The sequence below is a fragment of the Vulpes vulpes genome, chromosome X (genome assembly GCF_048418805.1).
Source record: "Vulpes vulpes isolate BD-2025 chromosome X, VulVul3, whole genome shotgun sequence".
Taxonomy (NCBI): Eukaryota; Metazoa; Chordata; class Mammalia; order Carnivora; family Canidae; genus Vulpes; species Vulpes vulpes.
In genome coordinates this window covers 118,638,294-118,655,985 of record NC_132796.1, presented here as the reverse complement: position 1 = coordinate 118,655,985, position 17,692 = coordinate 118,638,294, and the positions used below count along the sequence as shown (strand labels likewise).

The window sequence follows — 17,692 nt, the reverse complement described above, 5'->3', positions numbered from 1 at the left end:
GGCTACAAGAAGCAGAAGATCATATCAGTGACCTGAAGGATAGAGCAATGGAAAGCTGAACAGATGAGAGACAAATATAGCATCATGAGACTAGAGTTAGGGAACTCAGTGACTCCATTAACCATAATCACATTGATATTATTGGGATCCCAGAAGGAAAAGAGTAGGAAGGGAGGCAGAAAATGTGTTTGGAGAAATGGTTGAAAACTTCCTGAATCTGGAGAGGGAAACAGATGTCAAAATTTAGGAGGCATAGGGATCCTCCAACAATTTCAGCCTGAGGAGGTCCACATAGTAATAAAATGCCAAAAAAATGATAAAGAATTTTAAAGATTACAAGAGTAAAGAAGACAATTACATACAAAGGAAACCCAATAAGGAAATAAGCTGATTTTTCAGCAGAAACTGTGCAGGCTAGAAGAGAGTGGTATGATATATTCAAAGTGCTGAAAGGGAAAAAAATCTGAAGCCAAAAATACTCTATGCAGCAAGGATATCATTCAGAATAGAAGGAGAGATAGAGTTTCTCAGACAAACAAAAAAGTAAAGGAGTTCATGACAACTAAGCTACATCTACAAGAAATACTAAAGGGGATTCTTTGACAGGAAAGGAAAGACCATAGCTAGGAGTAAGAAAAGTAAAAAACAAGAAGTAGTAAAAATAAGTATATCAGTAAAAATCAGTCAAGGGATTCATAAAATAAAAAGATTTAAAATATGATATCAAATATCTGAAACAAAGAGGGGGCAGAGTAAAAAATGGATTTAAAATTAAATGACCATCAGCTTAATATAGACTGCTATATGCAGATGTTATGTATAAACCAGATGGTAACCACAAATCAAAAAACAGTAATATAAATGCAAAAAATAAAGAGAAAGGAACTCAAGTATATCACTAAAGAAAACCAACAAACCATGAAAGTGAGAAATAGAAAAAAAGATGAGAAAAAACTACACAAGAATAAAGCTACAACAAACACAAAACAAATAACAAAGTGGTAATAAATACATATCTACCAGTAATTACTTTGAATGCAAATGGACTAAATGCTCCAATCAAAAGACACAGGGTGTCAAAGTGGATTAAAAAAATAAGACCAATCCATATGTGGCCTATAAGAGACTCATTTCAGACTTAAAAGACACCTGTAGATTGAAAGTGAGGAGATGGAGAAACATTTATCATGGAAATGGATGTCAAAAGAAAGCTGGAGTAGCAATACTTAGACAATATAGAGTTTAAAACAAAGCCTATAAAAAGACACCCAGAAGGACACTAGGTAATCATAAAGGGAACAATCCAACAAGATGACATAAGAATTATAAATATTTTTTCACCCAACATGGGAGCACCCAAATACACAAAACAGTTAATAACAAAAAGGAACTAATTGATAGCAATTCAATATTGGTACAGGACTTTAACAACACATATCAATGGACAGATCATCTAAGCAGAAAATCAATAAGGAAACAGTGGTTTTGAATGACACACTGGACTAGATGGATTTAAAATATATTTAAAATATTCTATCCTAAAAGATCAAAATACATATTCTTTTCAAGTACACATGGAACATTCTCCAGAATAGATCACATATTAGGCCATAAAACAAGTCACAATAATTTTTAAAAAATCAAAGTAATACCATGCATGTTTTCTGACCACAATGCTATGAAACTGGAAATCAGCCATAAGAAAAAATATGGAAAAAAGTAAAAATTCATGGAGGTTAAATAACATGCTACTAAACAATGAATGGGCCAAACAAAAAATAAAAAAGTATGTGGAAACAAATGAAAATGAAAACACAATGGCCCAAAACCTTTGGGATGCAGCAAAAGTGGTCCTAAGAGGGAATTTATAGTAATACAGGCCTACCTAAAGAAGCAAGAAATATCTCAAATAAACAGCTTAACATTATTCCCAAAGGAGCTAGATAAAAAACAAACAAAACCCAAAACCAGCAGAAGGAATGAAATAATAAATATTAGAGCAGAAATAATGATCTAGAAACTAAAAAAGAAATTGAACAGATCAATGAAACCAGGAACTGGTTCTTTGAAAAGATCAATAAAATTGAGAAACCTCTAGCCAGATTAATCAAAAAGAGAAGTACTCAGAAGTGAAGGAGAAATAATAACCACAACAGAAATACAAGCAATTATAAGAGAATATTATGAAAAGCTATTTGTCAACAAATTAGACAACCTAGAAAAAATGGATAAATTCCTAGAAATATATAATATACCAAAACTGAACCAGGAAGAAATAGAAAATTTGAACAGACCAATTATCAACAAGTCTATTGAACCAGTAGTCAAACCATGCCCCCAAAACAAAACAAAACAACAACCCAGCAAACAAAAGTCTAGGACCAGACAACTTCACAGGGAAATTCTACCAAACATTTAAGTAAGAGTTAATATCTATTCTTCTCAATTCCAAAAAATACAAGGAAAGCTTCCACATTCATTCTGTGAGGCCAGTATCACCCTGATACCACAAAAGAAGAGAACTGCAGGCCGATATCTCTCATAAACATGGATGCAAAATTCCTATACAAAATATTAGCAACCAGATTCCAACAATATATTTTTAAAAAATCATCACAATCAAGTGGGATTTATTCCCAGCATTGAGAGTGGTTCTGTATTCACAAATCAATTAATGTGATACATCACATCAATGAAGGGTTAAAAACCACATGATCATTTCAACAGATGTAGCAAAGTACATCAGTTTCACAAAGTACAACATTCATTCATGATAAAAGCCCTCAACAAAGCAGTTTCGGAGGGAAGCATACCTCAACATCATAAAAGCCACATATGAAAAACCCACAGCTAATATCATCCTCAGTGGGGAGAAACTGCGAGCATTTCCCCTAAGGTCAGGAATAAGACAAGGGTGTCCACTCACCACTTTTATTCAACATAGTACTGGGAGTCCTAGCCACTGCATTAGACAAAAAAAAAAAAAAAAAAAAAAAAGCATACAAATCAGTAAGAAGTAAAATTTTCACTCTTTGTAGATGACATGATACTATATGTAGAAAACCCTAAGACTTCAGCTAAAACCTACAAGAACTGATTAGTGATTTCAGCAAAGCCACAGGATACAAAATCAATGTGCAGAAATCTGTTGAATTTCTATACATTAACAATGAAACAGCAGAAAGTGACATTAAGAAAACAATCTCATTTATAATTGCACCAAAAATAATCAGACACCTAGGAATAAATCTAACCAGAGTGTGGAAGGCATATACTGTGAAAACAAGACAATGCAAAGAAATAGACATTCCATGCTCATGGGTTGGAATAACAAATATTGTGAAAATGTCTATACTACACAAAGCAATCTACACATTTAATGTAATCCCCCTCAAACTACCAACAACTTTTTCACAGAACTAGAACAAACAATCCTAACATTTATATGGAACCACAAAAGACACCAATAGCCCAAGCAATTTTGAAAAAGAGAAGCAAAATAGGAAGTATCACAATTACAGATTTCAAGTTCTGTCACAAAACTGTAGTAATCAAAACAGTGTGGTAGTGGCACATAAATAGAAACATAGATCAGTAGAACGGAATAGAAAACCCAGAAATAAACTCACAATTATATGGTCAACTAGTCAACAAAGAAGGCAAGAATATCCAATGAGAAAAAGACAGTTTCTTCAGCAAATAGTGTTGAGAAAACTGGACCACTTTCTTTTGCCATGCACAAAAATGAATTCAAAATGAATTAAAGACTTGAGTGTGAGACCTAAAACCATAAGAATTCTAGAAGAGTGCTCAAGCAGTGATGTCTCTGACATTAGCCATAGCAACATTTTTCTAGATATGTCTTCTGAGGCAAAGGAAACAAAAGCAAAAATAAACTATTAGGACTACATCAAAATATAAAATTTATGCACAGCAAAGGCAACAACCAACAAAAGTAAAAGGCAACCTACTAAATGGGAGAAGGTATTTGCAAATGACAATCCAATAAAGGTTAATAATCAAAATATGTAAAGAACTGATACAATTAAACACCCAAAAACCAGATAATCCAATTAACAAGTGGGCCAAAGACATGAACAGACATTTCTCCAAAGAAGACATCCAGATGGCCAACAGACACATGAAAAGATGTTCATTATCATTTAACATCAGGGAAATGCAAATTGAAACTACAGTGAGATGTCACTTACACACCTGTCAGAATGGCTATAATCAAAACCATAAGCAACAAGTGTTGGCAAGGAAGTGAAGAAAAATGAACTTTCCTGCACTGTTGATCAGAACGCAAACTGGTGCAGCCACTATGGAAAACAGTATGGAAGTTCCTCAAAACGTTGAAAATAGAACTATGCTACAATTCAGTAATCACACTAGTAGTTTTTACTAGTAGGTTTTTACCCCCAAATGCAAAAATATTAATTTGGAGTGATACACGCACCCCTATGTTTATGGCAGCATTATTTACAATAGTTGAACTATGGAAGCAGCTCAAGTGTCCACTGATACATGAATGATACGGAAGACGTGGTATATATACACAATGGAATACTATTCACCCATAAAATGAGTGAGCTCTTGCCATGTGCAAGGTGGAGAATATACTGCTAAGTAAAATAAGTCCGAGAAAGACAAATACTATATGATCTCACTCAAATGTGAAATTGAAGAAACAAAAGAAAGGAACAAAGGGGAAGGAGAGAGAGAGAAACCAAGAGACAGGCTCTTAACTATAGAGAAGAAACTGATGGTTACCTGAGGGGGGAGGTAGGTGAGGAATGGGTGAAATAGGTGATGGGGATTGAGTGTACTTGTCATGATAAGCACTGGGCGATGTATGGAATTGCTGAATCACTATATTGTATACCTGAAACTAATATAACACTGTATGTTAACCCTAGTGGCATTAAAATAAAATTTAAAAAAATGTTTATGGAGCACCTATTGTATGCCAGGTGCTAGAGTTATAGTAGCAAATAAACCAAAGTCTCAGCTCTCATGAAGCTTCCAGGCTAATGAAATGAAAGAAATATTAACCCCCCCCAAAAAAAAGAAAAATAGTAACCAAATAAAAATATATTTTATCAGTGCTGACAAAATAATGCATGAAGAAAAATAATACAAGGGAAAGGGGAATTAGTGTTTTTTTTTTCTTTTTTTTTTTCTTTTTTTCTTTTTTTATTTTTAATTAATTTTTATTGGTGTTCAATTTACCAACATACAGAAAAACACCCAGTGCTCATCCCGTCAAGTGTCCACCTCAGTGCCCGTCACCCATTCCCCTCCAACACCCGCCCTCCTCCCCCCTTCCACCACCCCTAGTTCGTTTCCCCGAGTTAGGAGTCTTTATGTCAGTGTTTATGATAGAATATTGCTTCTTTGATATGATTACTTCTGAATAAGATCTGAATGCTGTGATTGATGTAGCCATGGAACTATGTTACTTCTTTCATAAAAAAATTATCTATATTTGGCCTTGCTCTTAAATGATAATCTTGTTGGCTATATAATTCTTTTGGTTTCTGTTACTGTTTTCATGAAGTCTTCTATCAGTGAAATTGTTATTTCTTTGTAGGTAATATGCCTTTTCTGTTTTGCCATTTTTAAGATCTCTTCTTGGATATTCTTCAAATCCACTATGTGTTGGCTTGGGTCTATTTTATATATTGAGATTGTAACTCATTATGGGCCTCAAAGCTAGGGATGCATATATTTTAGCAATTTTAAGAAACCGTCATCTATTAGTCCTTCAAATATTGTTTCTCACTCATTTTCTCTATTCTCTAACTTTCAAATTTTATTAGATTATGCTGAACCTTTTCATTTTATCCTCCTGGTACTATAACTTTCTTTCATGTGTGTTTTTCATCATTTATCTGTCTGAAATGTGCACTGAGCCATTTTTCTTCAAAAGCATTTCCAGTTTTCTAATTTCTCTTCATTAATGTGTAACCTTGTATGTAACATATCCATTGAGTTTTTATTTTCAATATTCTTAATCCCTCCTTTGGAACCTTTATCATTTTAATTATATTTCTTTTATAGTATCTATTTGAGTATTCTGTTATGTGAAGGAGGGGTCTAATTCAGTTACATGTTGTATCAGCTAACTCTCTCTCATAACCATTTCCTTAGGTGTTCTGTTGTGCATTGTAAGCTTATTTTAGCAAGCATTTATTTATGGTCATGTCCTTCCAGAAATGTTTTTTCATTTTGTTTTTTAGATTTTTTAAAAAATTTGTTCATGAGAGAGAGAGAGAGACAGACAGAGACAGAGAGACAGAGACAGGCAGAGGGAGAAGCAGGCTCCATGCAGGGAGCCCCATGCAGGACTTGATCCTGGGACCCCAGGATCATGCCCTGGCCCAAAGGCAGGGGCTACACTGCTGAGCCACCCAGGGATACCCCCGGAGTGTTTTTGTGTTTGCTTTTGCAAGTCAATATAGAGGCATCCCCACTTTGAGGCAAATCCCTGTGTTAATTTCTGTTTGTAAGCTCAAAACCAGGCAGATACTATGTATTTAAACATCAATAATCCCATATAAGTATGGACTTAAGGTTGCTAAATCTCAGTAGAAATGCTTCCCTTAAACCTCTCTCCATTCTGAATCTATGCTTCAATAGACAAGTTTCCTTTTTGAATTTTCATGTTGTAAATTGGTTTTGTCTAGTTCATTTTATCTAACTCTCTTTTGCTGAAGTTAGAGCCATTCAGGGTCTTGGTTTTAGGTAGGGGTCTAGTTCCAGCTTTTTACCTGGCACAGTCCTGGTTTACACCTCTTGTCCTGGTGTAACTTTTGATAAAAACTCTTCTGACTTTGAATGTGTCCCAAGTTAGATGATATTTATAGACTATTCTAATCCTTAGTCAGTAATGTACTTGGTATGCTAGAGAAAGAGAAAACCCAGACTGGCTAATTGTTAGAGGACAGAATGGTTGGAGAAGAGCTCAGAGAAGAGAAGGGTCATACTTTTTAAGTATGGGAAGGATATTTAAACTTATTTTATATTATGAGTAAAAGCCATTAGGGATTTTTAAGGCACAGGATTTTAGGCTACTTCTTTAGTTTACCTGGATACCTAGAAGTGTCCCCTATGCCTTGTGTAGTTTAGTGGTCAGAGATTTGGGCAGGATTTGCACTCAGATTTGGGGACTCACCCTCTCAGTGGCTCTCATCCTTCCAGGGCCTTGTCATGAATTTTCAGCCCTTTGACCAGGCTTGGGGTCTATCCTCTGAGATAATAAGCCAATACATTTTCTAATTTCTGCTAAACTTACAAGCATTACTCAGCACAGTTTTGTCATCTGTCATTTTGTGGAAGATTCCCCCTATAGTTTAACTATATGTTTTAACAGAGTCCCCAAGTCTTGCTCATGTGTGTATAGTGTAATAGCCAAAATTTGGGGCAGGGTATATATGCAGACTTGAGGTCCCATCCCTTCAGTCACTGTCTTACTTCCAGGAGTACCACCCCTAAATCTCCAGATTATCTGCCAGCTTGAGCCAGTAAAACTGTGGTATCTGCCATGAGAATTCTAGATTTGGGGGAGCACCCACTGCTGCTGCCATCTTTCAGGAGTAAACTTTCCTCAAGTTTTTGTCTGCTTTTAGTTGCACCCCATTGCTTTTAATAGATTCTTCCTCCCTTCTTCTCCCCTTCTCCTTTTATGTTTTAATTTTATAATTAATAGCTACAAGAAGATACAGTCAAGCAATTTAGTCTGCTGTCACCAAAACCTGAAACATTTATTGTTATTTTATGTTTAGATTAACAGCAATTTTGAAATGTTTTGTGCATGTTTCTTAGCAATTTTTATCTATTTTATGATTTTTTGTTATTCTATTTACCATTTTCTATTTGTTTTTATTTATAGGTAAGCATTCCTTATTTATTGAAGATAATAAAATATAAACTCATCAGATGTATCATTTCCGTGAGACTCAAATGTGTTTTAAAGTTTAAGGTTTTGGTTTTATGATGATTGTTATATTGGCCTTTGATATTCATATGGGATCATTTAGTAAAAGAGATGAGGTAAAGAATTTGTTATTATTGGAGATGCCACTGAACAGAGAAGGGAGCTCTTGCCTTTTCATAAGGCAGAGTCTTATGGTCAGCTTGTATGATGCCCATGGCAGTGTTGGTAACGACCTCCCTAACAAAATCTTGTCAGATGTAATATTTTCATACTTATTGATCACCATAGCTTTATTTTTCAATCATAATCATTTGCCATACTTACCAGTAAGTACTATTAATAGACTGCTGCTTCTGTGCATTGGAGGAAATATTGTATTGCAAGGTGATTAATATTTGCTAAGTGCATTGTGTGCACCAGAACTCTGTTCAAACATTGTTCTCTCTTTTTGTCTGTAGGAGTACACCATTGATGTATTTTTTCGACAGACATGGCATGATGAAAGACTAAAATTTGATGGACCCATGAAGATTCTTCCACTGAACAACCTCCTGGCTAGTAAGATCTGGACCCCTGACACCTTCTTTCACAATGGCAAGAAATCAGTAGCCCATAACATGACCACACCTAACAAGCTGCTCAGACTGGTGGACAATGGAACCCTCCTCTACACAATGAGGTCAGAGAGTGGTACCTCCCATCTAAAGTATACAGGGGGTGGGGTGAGGGGTAGGATTGGACTTGAAAGCAGTGTTTTAGGCTATCTATTGAAAGTTCTATAAAAAACAAACAAAGTTCTATCAAGTTTACAGATTAGAAAAGCACATGTAGGTATATAGTTCTTAACATATTTGCAGGTACACATGTTCACAGACATATATTATAGATATACAAATAAATAGAGAATTGAACATATGAACATTCTCAGACACACAGAGATATATGTTCATGATGTATAAAATGTATGCATATGCAGAGACACATATGGACCAACACATAAACATACACATTCAAGGACCCTTAAATATAGACTCATAGCTGTATACACAGGCAGAACACTGTGACAAAATAAGCTATTTAACTGCAGCAACAAACTTTCCCTGTGATGTAGAATTGTGAGAATCAAATGAGATAATGATGGATATTTTCTGAAGCATACAATGTTATATATAATATATCCAAAATTACAGCAACACATCTTTTATGCCACATTGCCTGGAAAGCTGAGGAGTTTGATGTAAATGAGGTTTCCAAGCAACCTAACAATGTTTCTTTCATTCATTCATTCATTCATTCATTCATTCATCTATTTTTAAGATTTTATTTACTTATTTGAGAGAAAGGAAGGTAGAGAAAGAGAGTGGACAAGCAGGGCAGGGGGCAGAGGGAGAAGCAGACTCCCTGCTGAGCAGGGAGCCCAACACGGGCCTCAATCCCAGGACCCTGAGATTATGACCTGAGTTGAAGGCAGCCACTTAGCCAACTGAGCCGCCCACCCAGGTGCCCCAGAATGTTTCCTATAAATATCATTTATATACAAGGGCACCGGGGTGGCTCAGTCAGTTAAGCATCCAATTCTTGGTTTTGGCTCAGGTCAGTATCTCAGGGTCATGAGATGGAATCATGCATCAAGTTCTGCACTCAGTAGGGAGTCTGCTTGAGATTTTCTCTCCTCTTGTATTCTCTCTCTAAAATAAATAATCTTTAAAATAAATAAAATCATTCATATACATATATACACATATATACACACATACACAATTATATGTATTACATATAATTTTGCTTTCAAAAATAATAGTTCTGTATTATTGGGACTTTATTATTTTTTTTAAATAATGACTTTAAAAACATTTCCAGTTCCATAATATTCTTTGCTCCAAAACCAAAAAAAGTCCTTGGTTCTTGTTTTATGTTTTTGCTAGCTCCTGTACTGACAGTTATCCTGAAGCTCCCTCATACATGAATGAGTGTCAGTTTTAAGTAACTGAATTCATATTATTGAATGGAGAAATGTGATTTTTCAGTGCATATTCTGTGGCTGTTTTAAATTTGAGTATTTGTTATTTTGTACAATGAAACTGAAATATGTGGTGAATACATGAAGTGTCCTTGTCCATATGCTAGTCTTTCATTATATTAAATTTGCTGTTTATTAGTGTTTTTTTTTCTGAAAGAATTTGGTAGATAAGAGGATAGGCAAAGAAGAATGGATAGCAAATGGATACTTGGAGAAAAATTGAATTAGACAGGAGGAGCTGAGAAACTAGAGGAGAAATGAGAATAGAGGAGATAATGATAGAGAAAAGAAAGTGAATAGAAATGGGTGAAAAGATGGTGAAAAGAAGGGAAGAGTAATCTGGAGAAAGGGTCAATAAAATTAACACATATATTTTATTGATCTCTTTCCAGATCCTACAGATTTACGTGTGTGTGTGTGTGTGTGTGTGTGTGTGTGTGTGTGTGTGTATAGAGCACCTGATTATTAGTATTAGCATTCATTTTGGTACTATTCAGTAAGTAGAATGTATTCAAAATAATTATAGGTGTAAAGTGGAGAAAAGACAGGAAGTACATTCTAGGCAGAGAAAACCAAGTGAGCAGTTGTAAGAAATTGGAATTGTTTCCTTCAATAGAAGCAAGAGAATGAAGTGGTCAGTTTTTTATTTTATATATGGCTTTCCAGTTACTGTACAAAGCATGTATTTGAAAGGAACAGGGTACTTGATGGGATGAGCACTGTGTGTTATACTATATGTTGGCAAATCAAACTTCAAAAACAACAAATGAAAAAAATGAAAGGAGCAAAACTGGAATTATGGAAACTGGTTAGCAGACAGCTTAAATAGTCTAGGCAAGGAGTGGTAAAGTTCTAATTCAGAGCAGTGGATTAAGATGGAGAAGGAGAGAGACGCTGAAGAAATGGTAAAAAGAGCCATTGTTAGAATGACAGGAGGTATAGGAGTCAAGGTAGTCAAGTATCCAAATAACATGGATGAAAGATGGTGCTACAAACTGGGGCAGATCATATAAAAGTTAGGAGAAATTTAGATAGGATAAATCTGCAAGGTTAATTTTGGGCAAGATAAGCCTTAAAAGATTGTGGTTATCTAGGGATAGAAGTCTAATAGCATTTGGATATACAAATCTTAAGATCAGGAGATCATATGAGCTAGAGATGTAAAGTTTGGTATTGTTAGTATATTGGGATGACCATGGGATTGGATGTGATCATTTCAGGAAAGTATACAGAGTGAGAAGAAAATCATGCCAAGGATCCAATCATGTAGTATCATATCATTAAGGCAGAAGGTGAGAAAGAGGAACCTGTGAAGGAGACCAAGAAGAAAAATTAAGAAAGGTGTTGATAGAACCTCTAGTGTGCAGTATCTTGGAAGCTAAGTTTGATAGTCAGTACTGCTACTTTTCAGTATTCTAATTCATGTTCTTCTGTGTACATGGTCGTATTGTACTTCCATAAAGCCTTGAAGTTAGGCATGTGTAGATGACTTTGGCTAACCAAATGTAACTAGAAATAACATGTATTAGTTCTGAGGGGCGATGGGAAGCTTTTAAGAGTAGTACATATTTTTTCATGTTCCTGACCACAGTAAGTGACATTATGCCAGATGTCCTTGGCTTTATCATTCTGTGCCCCTATTGAAGATGACACAGAAGATGGTGCCCCTCCCTACAACCTGAGATAGACAAATAGAATGAGTGAGAAATAAATCTTTGTTGTTTGAGGACACTGAGATTTTGGGATTTTTTTTTTTTGTTAGTGCATACTAACCTGACCCATTTTGACTAAAATTATATCAAAGAGTAAAAGGTTTCAAAAAAAGCTGACATTGATCAATAATAATAACAACACCAGTAATAGCATAAATATAATAGTTAACATCAATATAGTATTTATAATGTGCCATGCACTGTTCTTATCCCTTCACTTTTGTAAACTAACAACTCTGTAAATAGAATGATAGGTAAGATAGGTACTATTATTCTCACTTTTCAGATGAGGAAACTGAGACACAGGTAGATAAGAAAAAATTTTAAGATCACTTAGGAGTAAATGGTTGAGCCAGCATTCATACTTTACAAGTTTGGCTGTAAGTTCATGATATTCACCATTATTTGTACATTTTTACAGCATTGTTGATTATTACAAAGAGATCAAGTAATATAGAGAATTAAATGTATTAGTTTTGGCAACATGGAAAACATTGGTATTCTTCACATGCACAGTTTCAATGTAGTATTTAGTGCAGTGGTGAGTTTTTAGGAGTTGACATAGAAGTAGTGAAAATACTAAACAATACTTTCTGAGTCTTGTTTAAAAATTAAAGGATGAATATATAATAGATACATTCAGAAGTAAAAGAAATAGTTGCTTTTTTTGAATGCAGATACTGGCACTTTTTCATGAGATAGCAGAAAGAGAAAGATTGAAGATATTAGTAGAAATGGAGTTCTACTGACATCAGGTTGCCAGAGAAAACTGTAAGTGGAATGGTATCAAAAGTATCTTGAAAGTTTTAAAGGAAGAGGGACGCCTCTTCTCAACACTGCATGAAAGGATATGAGGTTAGATAAAAATGGAAAAGGAGATAGGGAGGGTGGGACAGAGTAGAAGTATGAATAGATAATGTATGAAGGAGAATTGGGGGCATAAGTGGAGAAATATAAGAGAGACATACTTGTAACAAAGTGCACAAAAGAGTTTGAAGAAGAGATGGGAGTGTGCAAAGTTATTGAAAGAATGAAGCAGAGTATACATAAACAGAGGAGGGGATTGTGGAATGAGGTAGTTGGACAGACGGATAAGGATGATTATTAGATATGAATGGGTAAAAAGATATAAGAAAATGAAGACAAAGGGGTGCCTGGGTGTCTCAATTGGTTAAATGTCTGCCTTTGGCTCAGGTCATGGAATTGAGCCCTGTGTCAGGCTCCCTGCTCAGCAGGGAGTCTGCTTCTCCTTCTCCCTCTGCCCTTCCTCTTGTTCTTATTCTTATTCTCTCCCTCTTTCCCTTAAATAATAAAAAAAAGAAAATGAAGAGAAAGTGATGAGCAGGAAGATTGAAGAGAAAGAATAGAGAGTGAATGAGAACAGGACAGTGGAAAGAGTGAATAATCAAAGAAAAAGGATCAATGATAGGTTTGAGTTTTGGAGGAGGAGTAGAAAAGAAGAAAGAAGGGAGAGTGGGAATGTTGAAATATGAAGAAGATAGAAAAATGATGAAATATGAAGATTGAGGAGTACAGAAGATGAAGCAGATCAAAGGATTAGTCACCTGATAATAAAGTTAGATGAATGGGAAGAAGATGACCATTGAGTCCTTCATTCTATTCTGAATTGGATAAGAAAGTGGAGTTTGATAAAATAGGATTCTATGTGGGATGCCCTTGTGTTTATTTTGAAGTACAGAATAAAAGAAACACAGAAATTCAGAAGCATGATAAAGTCATTGGTTCCCTTACATAGTAGATGATTCACTATGGATCCAGGAAGGTGGGTCTGGAGGAAGACCTAGGTTCAAAACTGAAAATATTAAAGCTTGGCTTTATTCATGGCCCCACGATTTATTCATTTAGTGACTTTTTCAAGACACAAATTATCTACTTTCTTATTCTGATAATAATGTAGCTACTGCCTGTCTTACAGACAGATGAAAAGTATGAATTAGATAAGGCCTAAAAGAACACTTTGAATTTTTCAGGAAGTGTTATTCTATAACATTATTATTATTATTTTGACCCTTGGAAATCTTACCTAGATTTCATGGAAAGCTACCGAAGGTCAGCTTCTTAGAAAAATCTGACCAAGGATTGCATAGCTATGTAACTAGGACAGTTTAGAATGAAACCTCATCTTGGAACCTCGGAACAAACATAAAAATGCAGGCCAAAGCTCATTACCTGGTGCTTGCTTCAGCAACACACATACTAAAATTAAAACAGTACAGAGGAGATGAACAGAGCCCAGATTAGGATGATATATAAGTTCAGTAAGTGTTTTACATTTTTTTCCATACATGGATATATAGGAAAAGCTCATTTCTATTAATGACATTTATTGATGAAGATATAGGTAAATATAGTCATCGTATTGCTCTTTATATATATTGTACATAAATGTCCATAATATATAATGCAGTAAAAGCAAGTTACACTGATTATTTGAGTAGGAGGGATAAGTACTCATTTGATTTAGATTTTATCGCATTTTATTAGATTTTAAATCTAATATCCAAATTAGATTTAATTAGATTTTATTTATTCATTCAACACATTTATGAGTGCTTATTATGTTTAAAGCTTTGGGATGTGTGCTGAGCTACAGAGATAAAGAAGATACAGCTTATGCTTTTAATGACCTTACAGTCTAGTAGTTAAAGCAGACATTGTATACATATAGCTGCACAATAATATAAAAGCCCTTAAACTGAAGGAGGTGCAAAATGTGATGGAGTCACAGGGTAAGGATAATCCATAATTATACAGAGGCAAGGAAAGTTGTATAAAGGAGCCAATTAATCCAGTATCTTGAATCTTGAAGGAGGTATAGGTAATTATTAAGCAGCTGAGGGATGAGGTAAGGTATAGGAGGGTATTCCAGGCAGAGGAAATAGCATGCACAAACATAGGTATTCATGAATTGACGTCACGCATCAGAAAATTCATATCTCTTATTAGAGCTTTCATTTATTTATTCTTCCAAAAACCATTTCTAGAGGGCTTAATGAGATCTAAACAATATTCTGGGTACTAGGAATAAAGTGGTGAGCAAAAATAGATGTGGTCTTTGCCCTCACATAACTTACATTCTAGTGGGGAAAACAATTAAACCATAATGATAACATAGAATAAGATCAGGGAGCTAGGGATGCCTGGGTGGCTAAGTGGTTGAGCATCTGCCTTTGGCTCAGGACATGATCCCGGAGTCCCAGAATCGAGTCCCACATCAGGCTTTCTGCATGGAGCCTACTTCTCCTTCTGCCTATGTCTCTGTCTCTCTTTCTCTTTGTGTCTCTCATGAATAAACAAATAGAATCTTTTTTAAAAATCAGGGAGTTACAGAGTGCTATGGAAGCATCTAGCAGAGATAATGAAGGGAGTCTGTGGGGGAATATCCACAAAGAATTTCAGAGGAAATCTTTTTTTTTTTTAAGAGAAAGAGAGAGAGTATGAGGGAGGAGGTGGAGAGGGAGAGAGAATCTCAAGGAGACTGTCTGCTGAGCACAGAGCCTGATGCAGGGCTTGATCTCACAATCCTGAGGTCATGACCCGAGCCAAAATCAAGAGTCTGATGCTTAACTGATAGAGCTCCAGAGGAAATTGCTTTTAAATAGAGACATAAACGATGTGTAGAAATAAATTAGACTAAAATATAGGAAAGAAATGTTTCAGAGAGGGAAAGTACAGCAAATATAAAGTTGAGGGGGATGAAGTGTGTGTGTGGGGGGGTGGTAATAATACACTAAAGAAATGAAAGGAAGTTAAGTATGACCAGACCATAGAATAAAGTGCAGAGAAGTGACCTCAGGTGGAGAGGAATGCTACATTGGCATAAAAGTGATAGGGATCTATTAAAGAGTTTATTACAGGAGAATGGCATAGATTTGCATTTTAGACAGATTGATTGCTTTGGAAACCATGTGGAAGGTAGATTGGAAGAAGACAAGGATGAAGATGAGTTATAATACTCTAACATAATAACTAATAAGTTGTGTTGGACACCTACTATGTGCCAGACGCTTTATGTAAAACATCTCTAATCTTCACAAGAACTATTCAATATAGGCATTATTATCCCTATTGAACTGATCCAGAAAGTGAAGCTTAAAAAATTAAAAATGGGAGGGGTTCCTGGGTGGCACAATTGGTTAAGCATCCAACTCTTGTGATCTCAGGTTCATGAGGTCAATCCCCATGTCAGGCTCTGCTCTCAGCATTTAGTTGGCTTAAAATGATCTCTCCCTCTCCCAACCCCTCTCACGTGTGCTCTCTTTCTCTCTCTTTAAAATCAATCAATCAATCAATCTTTAAAAAATGGGAGAAGTGTTAAGATGGTGGAGGAGTAGGGGGACCCTATGTTTGTCTCATCCCTCAAATACTTCTAGATAGTTATCAAATCACTCTGAACACCTGAGAAATCAATTGGAGATCTGAGAAAAGAAATGTTGCAAGTCTACATGTAGAAAAATGACTATCTTTTGGAGGGTACGAGATGTGGAGGCTTGAATCTAGGTTGATATAGCTGAGGATACTGTGTAGAGGAGGAAGCCTGCTTAAGAAGGCTACCGCAAAGTATTATAAGTTGTGGAGTGCATAATCGGAACTTTTAAGATTTTTATTTATTTATTCATGAGAGACACAGGGAGAGAGGCAGAAACACAGGCAGAGGGAGAATCAGGCTCCTCTCAGGGAGCCCGATGTGGGACTGTATCCCCAGACCCTGGGATCATGCCCTGAGCCAAAGGCAGACACTCAACTGCTGGGGCACCCAGGCATCCCCAGAACTTTAGAAGCCTGCTACAGTGGGGGACATCCTGGCCTCAAAGGTGCTCAGGTGATGAAGCAGAGTGGAATCCCAGGTGTGCTAGCATAATCTCAAGTTCCCTGGCATCACAGGAAGAATGGGTGGCACCTAAGTGTTGCACTGTTCCCAGGCAGAAATGTGGAAGCTGGGTAAAAACAGCAAGCATAGGTGCCAGCTTTCTGCTCTGCAGAGCTATAAACTGTGAACTGCTACACAGTTGTGTGACTGCTTTCCTAGGCAGTTTCCAGCAAAAGGCAGAAGTGTGGTGATACCCCCTTCTCTCCCTGGAAAGAACAGTATGGGTCCATGCCACAGGAGTCCATAAAATTTGGAGCTTTGAAACTCAGTAATGTGTCTGAGATAAAAACATTTGGTCATGGGGCAGGAGAACATAGAGTTCTGATTGAAACTCAGAGACAAGAGTGATTGATTGCTTTTCTGTGAGGCCTCACTGAAGCGTGGAGGGCATGAACTTTCAGCTCCAGGGCTACAGAGTGGGGCACCACCATAGTCATCCCACTCATCATTGCTGAAAGCCTTTTGGGAACAAAAGGGCATCACGTCCAGAGCCGCTTACCCTGAGCCCTCCTCTGTGCAAGGGAGGTGCATTTGCAATAGGCCAAGTCCACTTGAGAATCAGTACAACAGGCTGCTCCCCCAGAAGACCAGGACAATCAACTGGCTCACTTCAAATTTACTGATCATAGAGGACTACAAATCTTCAGCTCCTGGGGAAAATTGTATACAGCATTCTTTGTATTATTCCTTAGTCTTTTATTTTTTTTAAAGATTTTATTTATTTATGCATGAGAGACACAGAGAGAGAGGCAGAGACACAGGCAGAGGGAGAAGCAGTCTCCATGCAGGGAGCCTGATGTGGGACTTGATCCCAGGACTCCAAGATCACACCCTGGGCCAGAGGCAGGTGCTAAACCGCTGAGCCACCCAGGGATCCCCTTCCTTAGTCTTTTAGTATTTATTCACTTATTTTCCTGTTTTTTTAATTTTTTTAATTTTTAAACTTTTATTTTTATAAATACATTATGTATATGTTCTTATTTGTTTCCTTTCATTGTATTTCATATATAAATATATATGAATGTATATATGGTTTTCTTTCTTAATTTGGGATTTAGGTTTTTTTTGACATGCAGACAAAAATGTATCCAGGATCTAGTTTTTATTTTTTCCTGTTGTTATTGATCTTT

General features: G+C 36.1%; 1 protein-coding gene and 1 non-coding gene across 3 annotated transcripts in view; both read left to right on the top strand.

Moving 5' to 3' along the window:
• Window positions 1-17,692, top strand: part of GABRA3 (gamma-aminobutyric acid type A receptor subunit alpha3) — a 316,285-nt gene that overhangs the window by 203,448 nt on the left and 95,145 nt on the right. For both annotated transcript variants that reach the window (XM_072743596.1, XM_072743595.1), the window contains exon 5: window positions 8,398-8,618. In XM_072743596.1, coding sequence (XP_072599697.1) covers window positions 8,398-8,618 — 221 coding nt within the window. The remainder of the gene's footprint in view (window positions 1-8,397; window positions 8,619-17,692) is intronic.
• LOC112909815 (U6 spliceosomal RNA) lies at window positions 13,865-13,969 on the top strand. Its single transcript, XR_003233161.1, has one exon. It is a non-coding gene; the product is annotated as a U6 spliceosomal RNA (small nuclear RNA).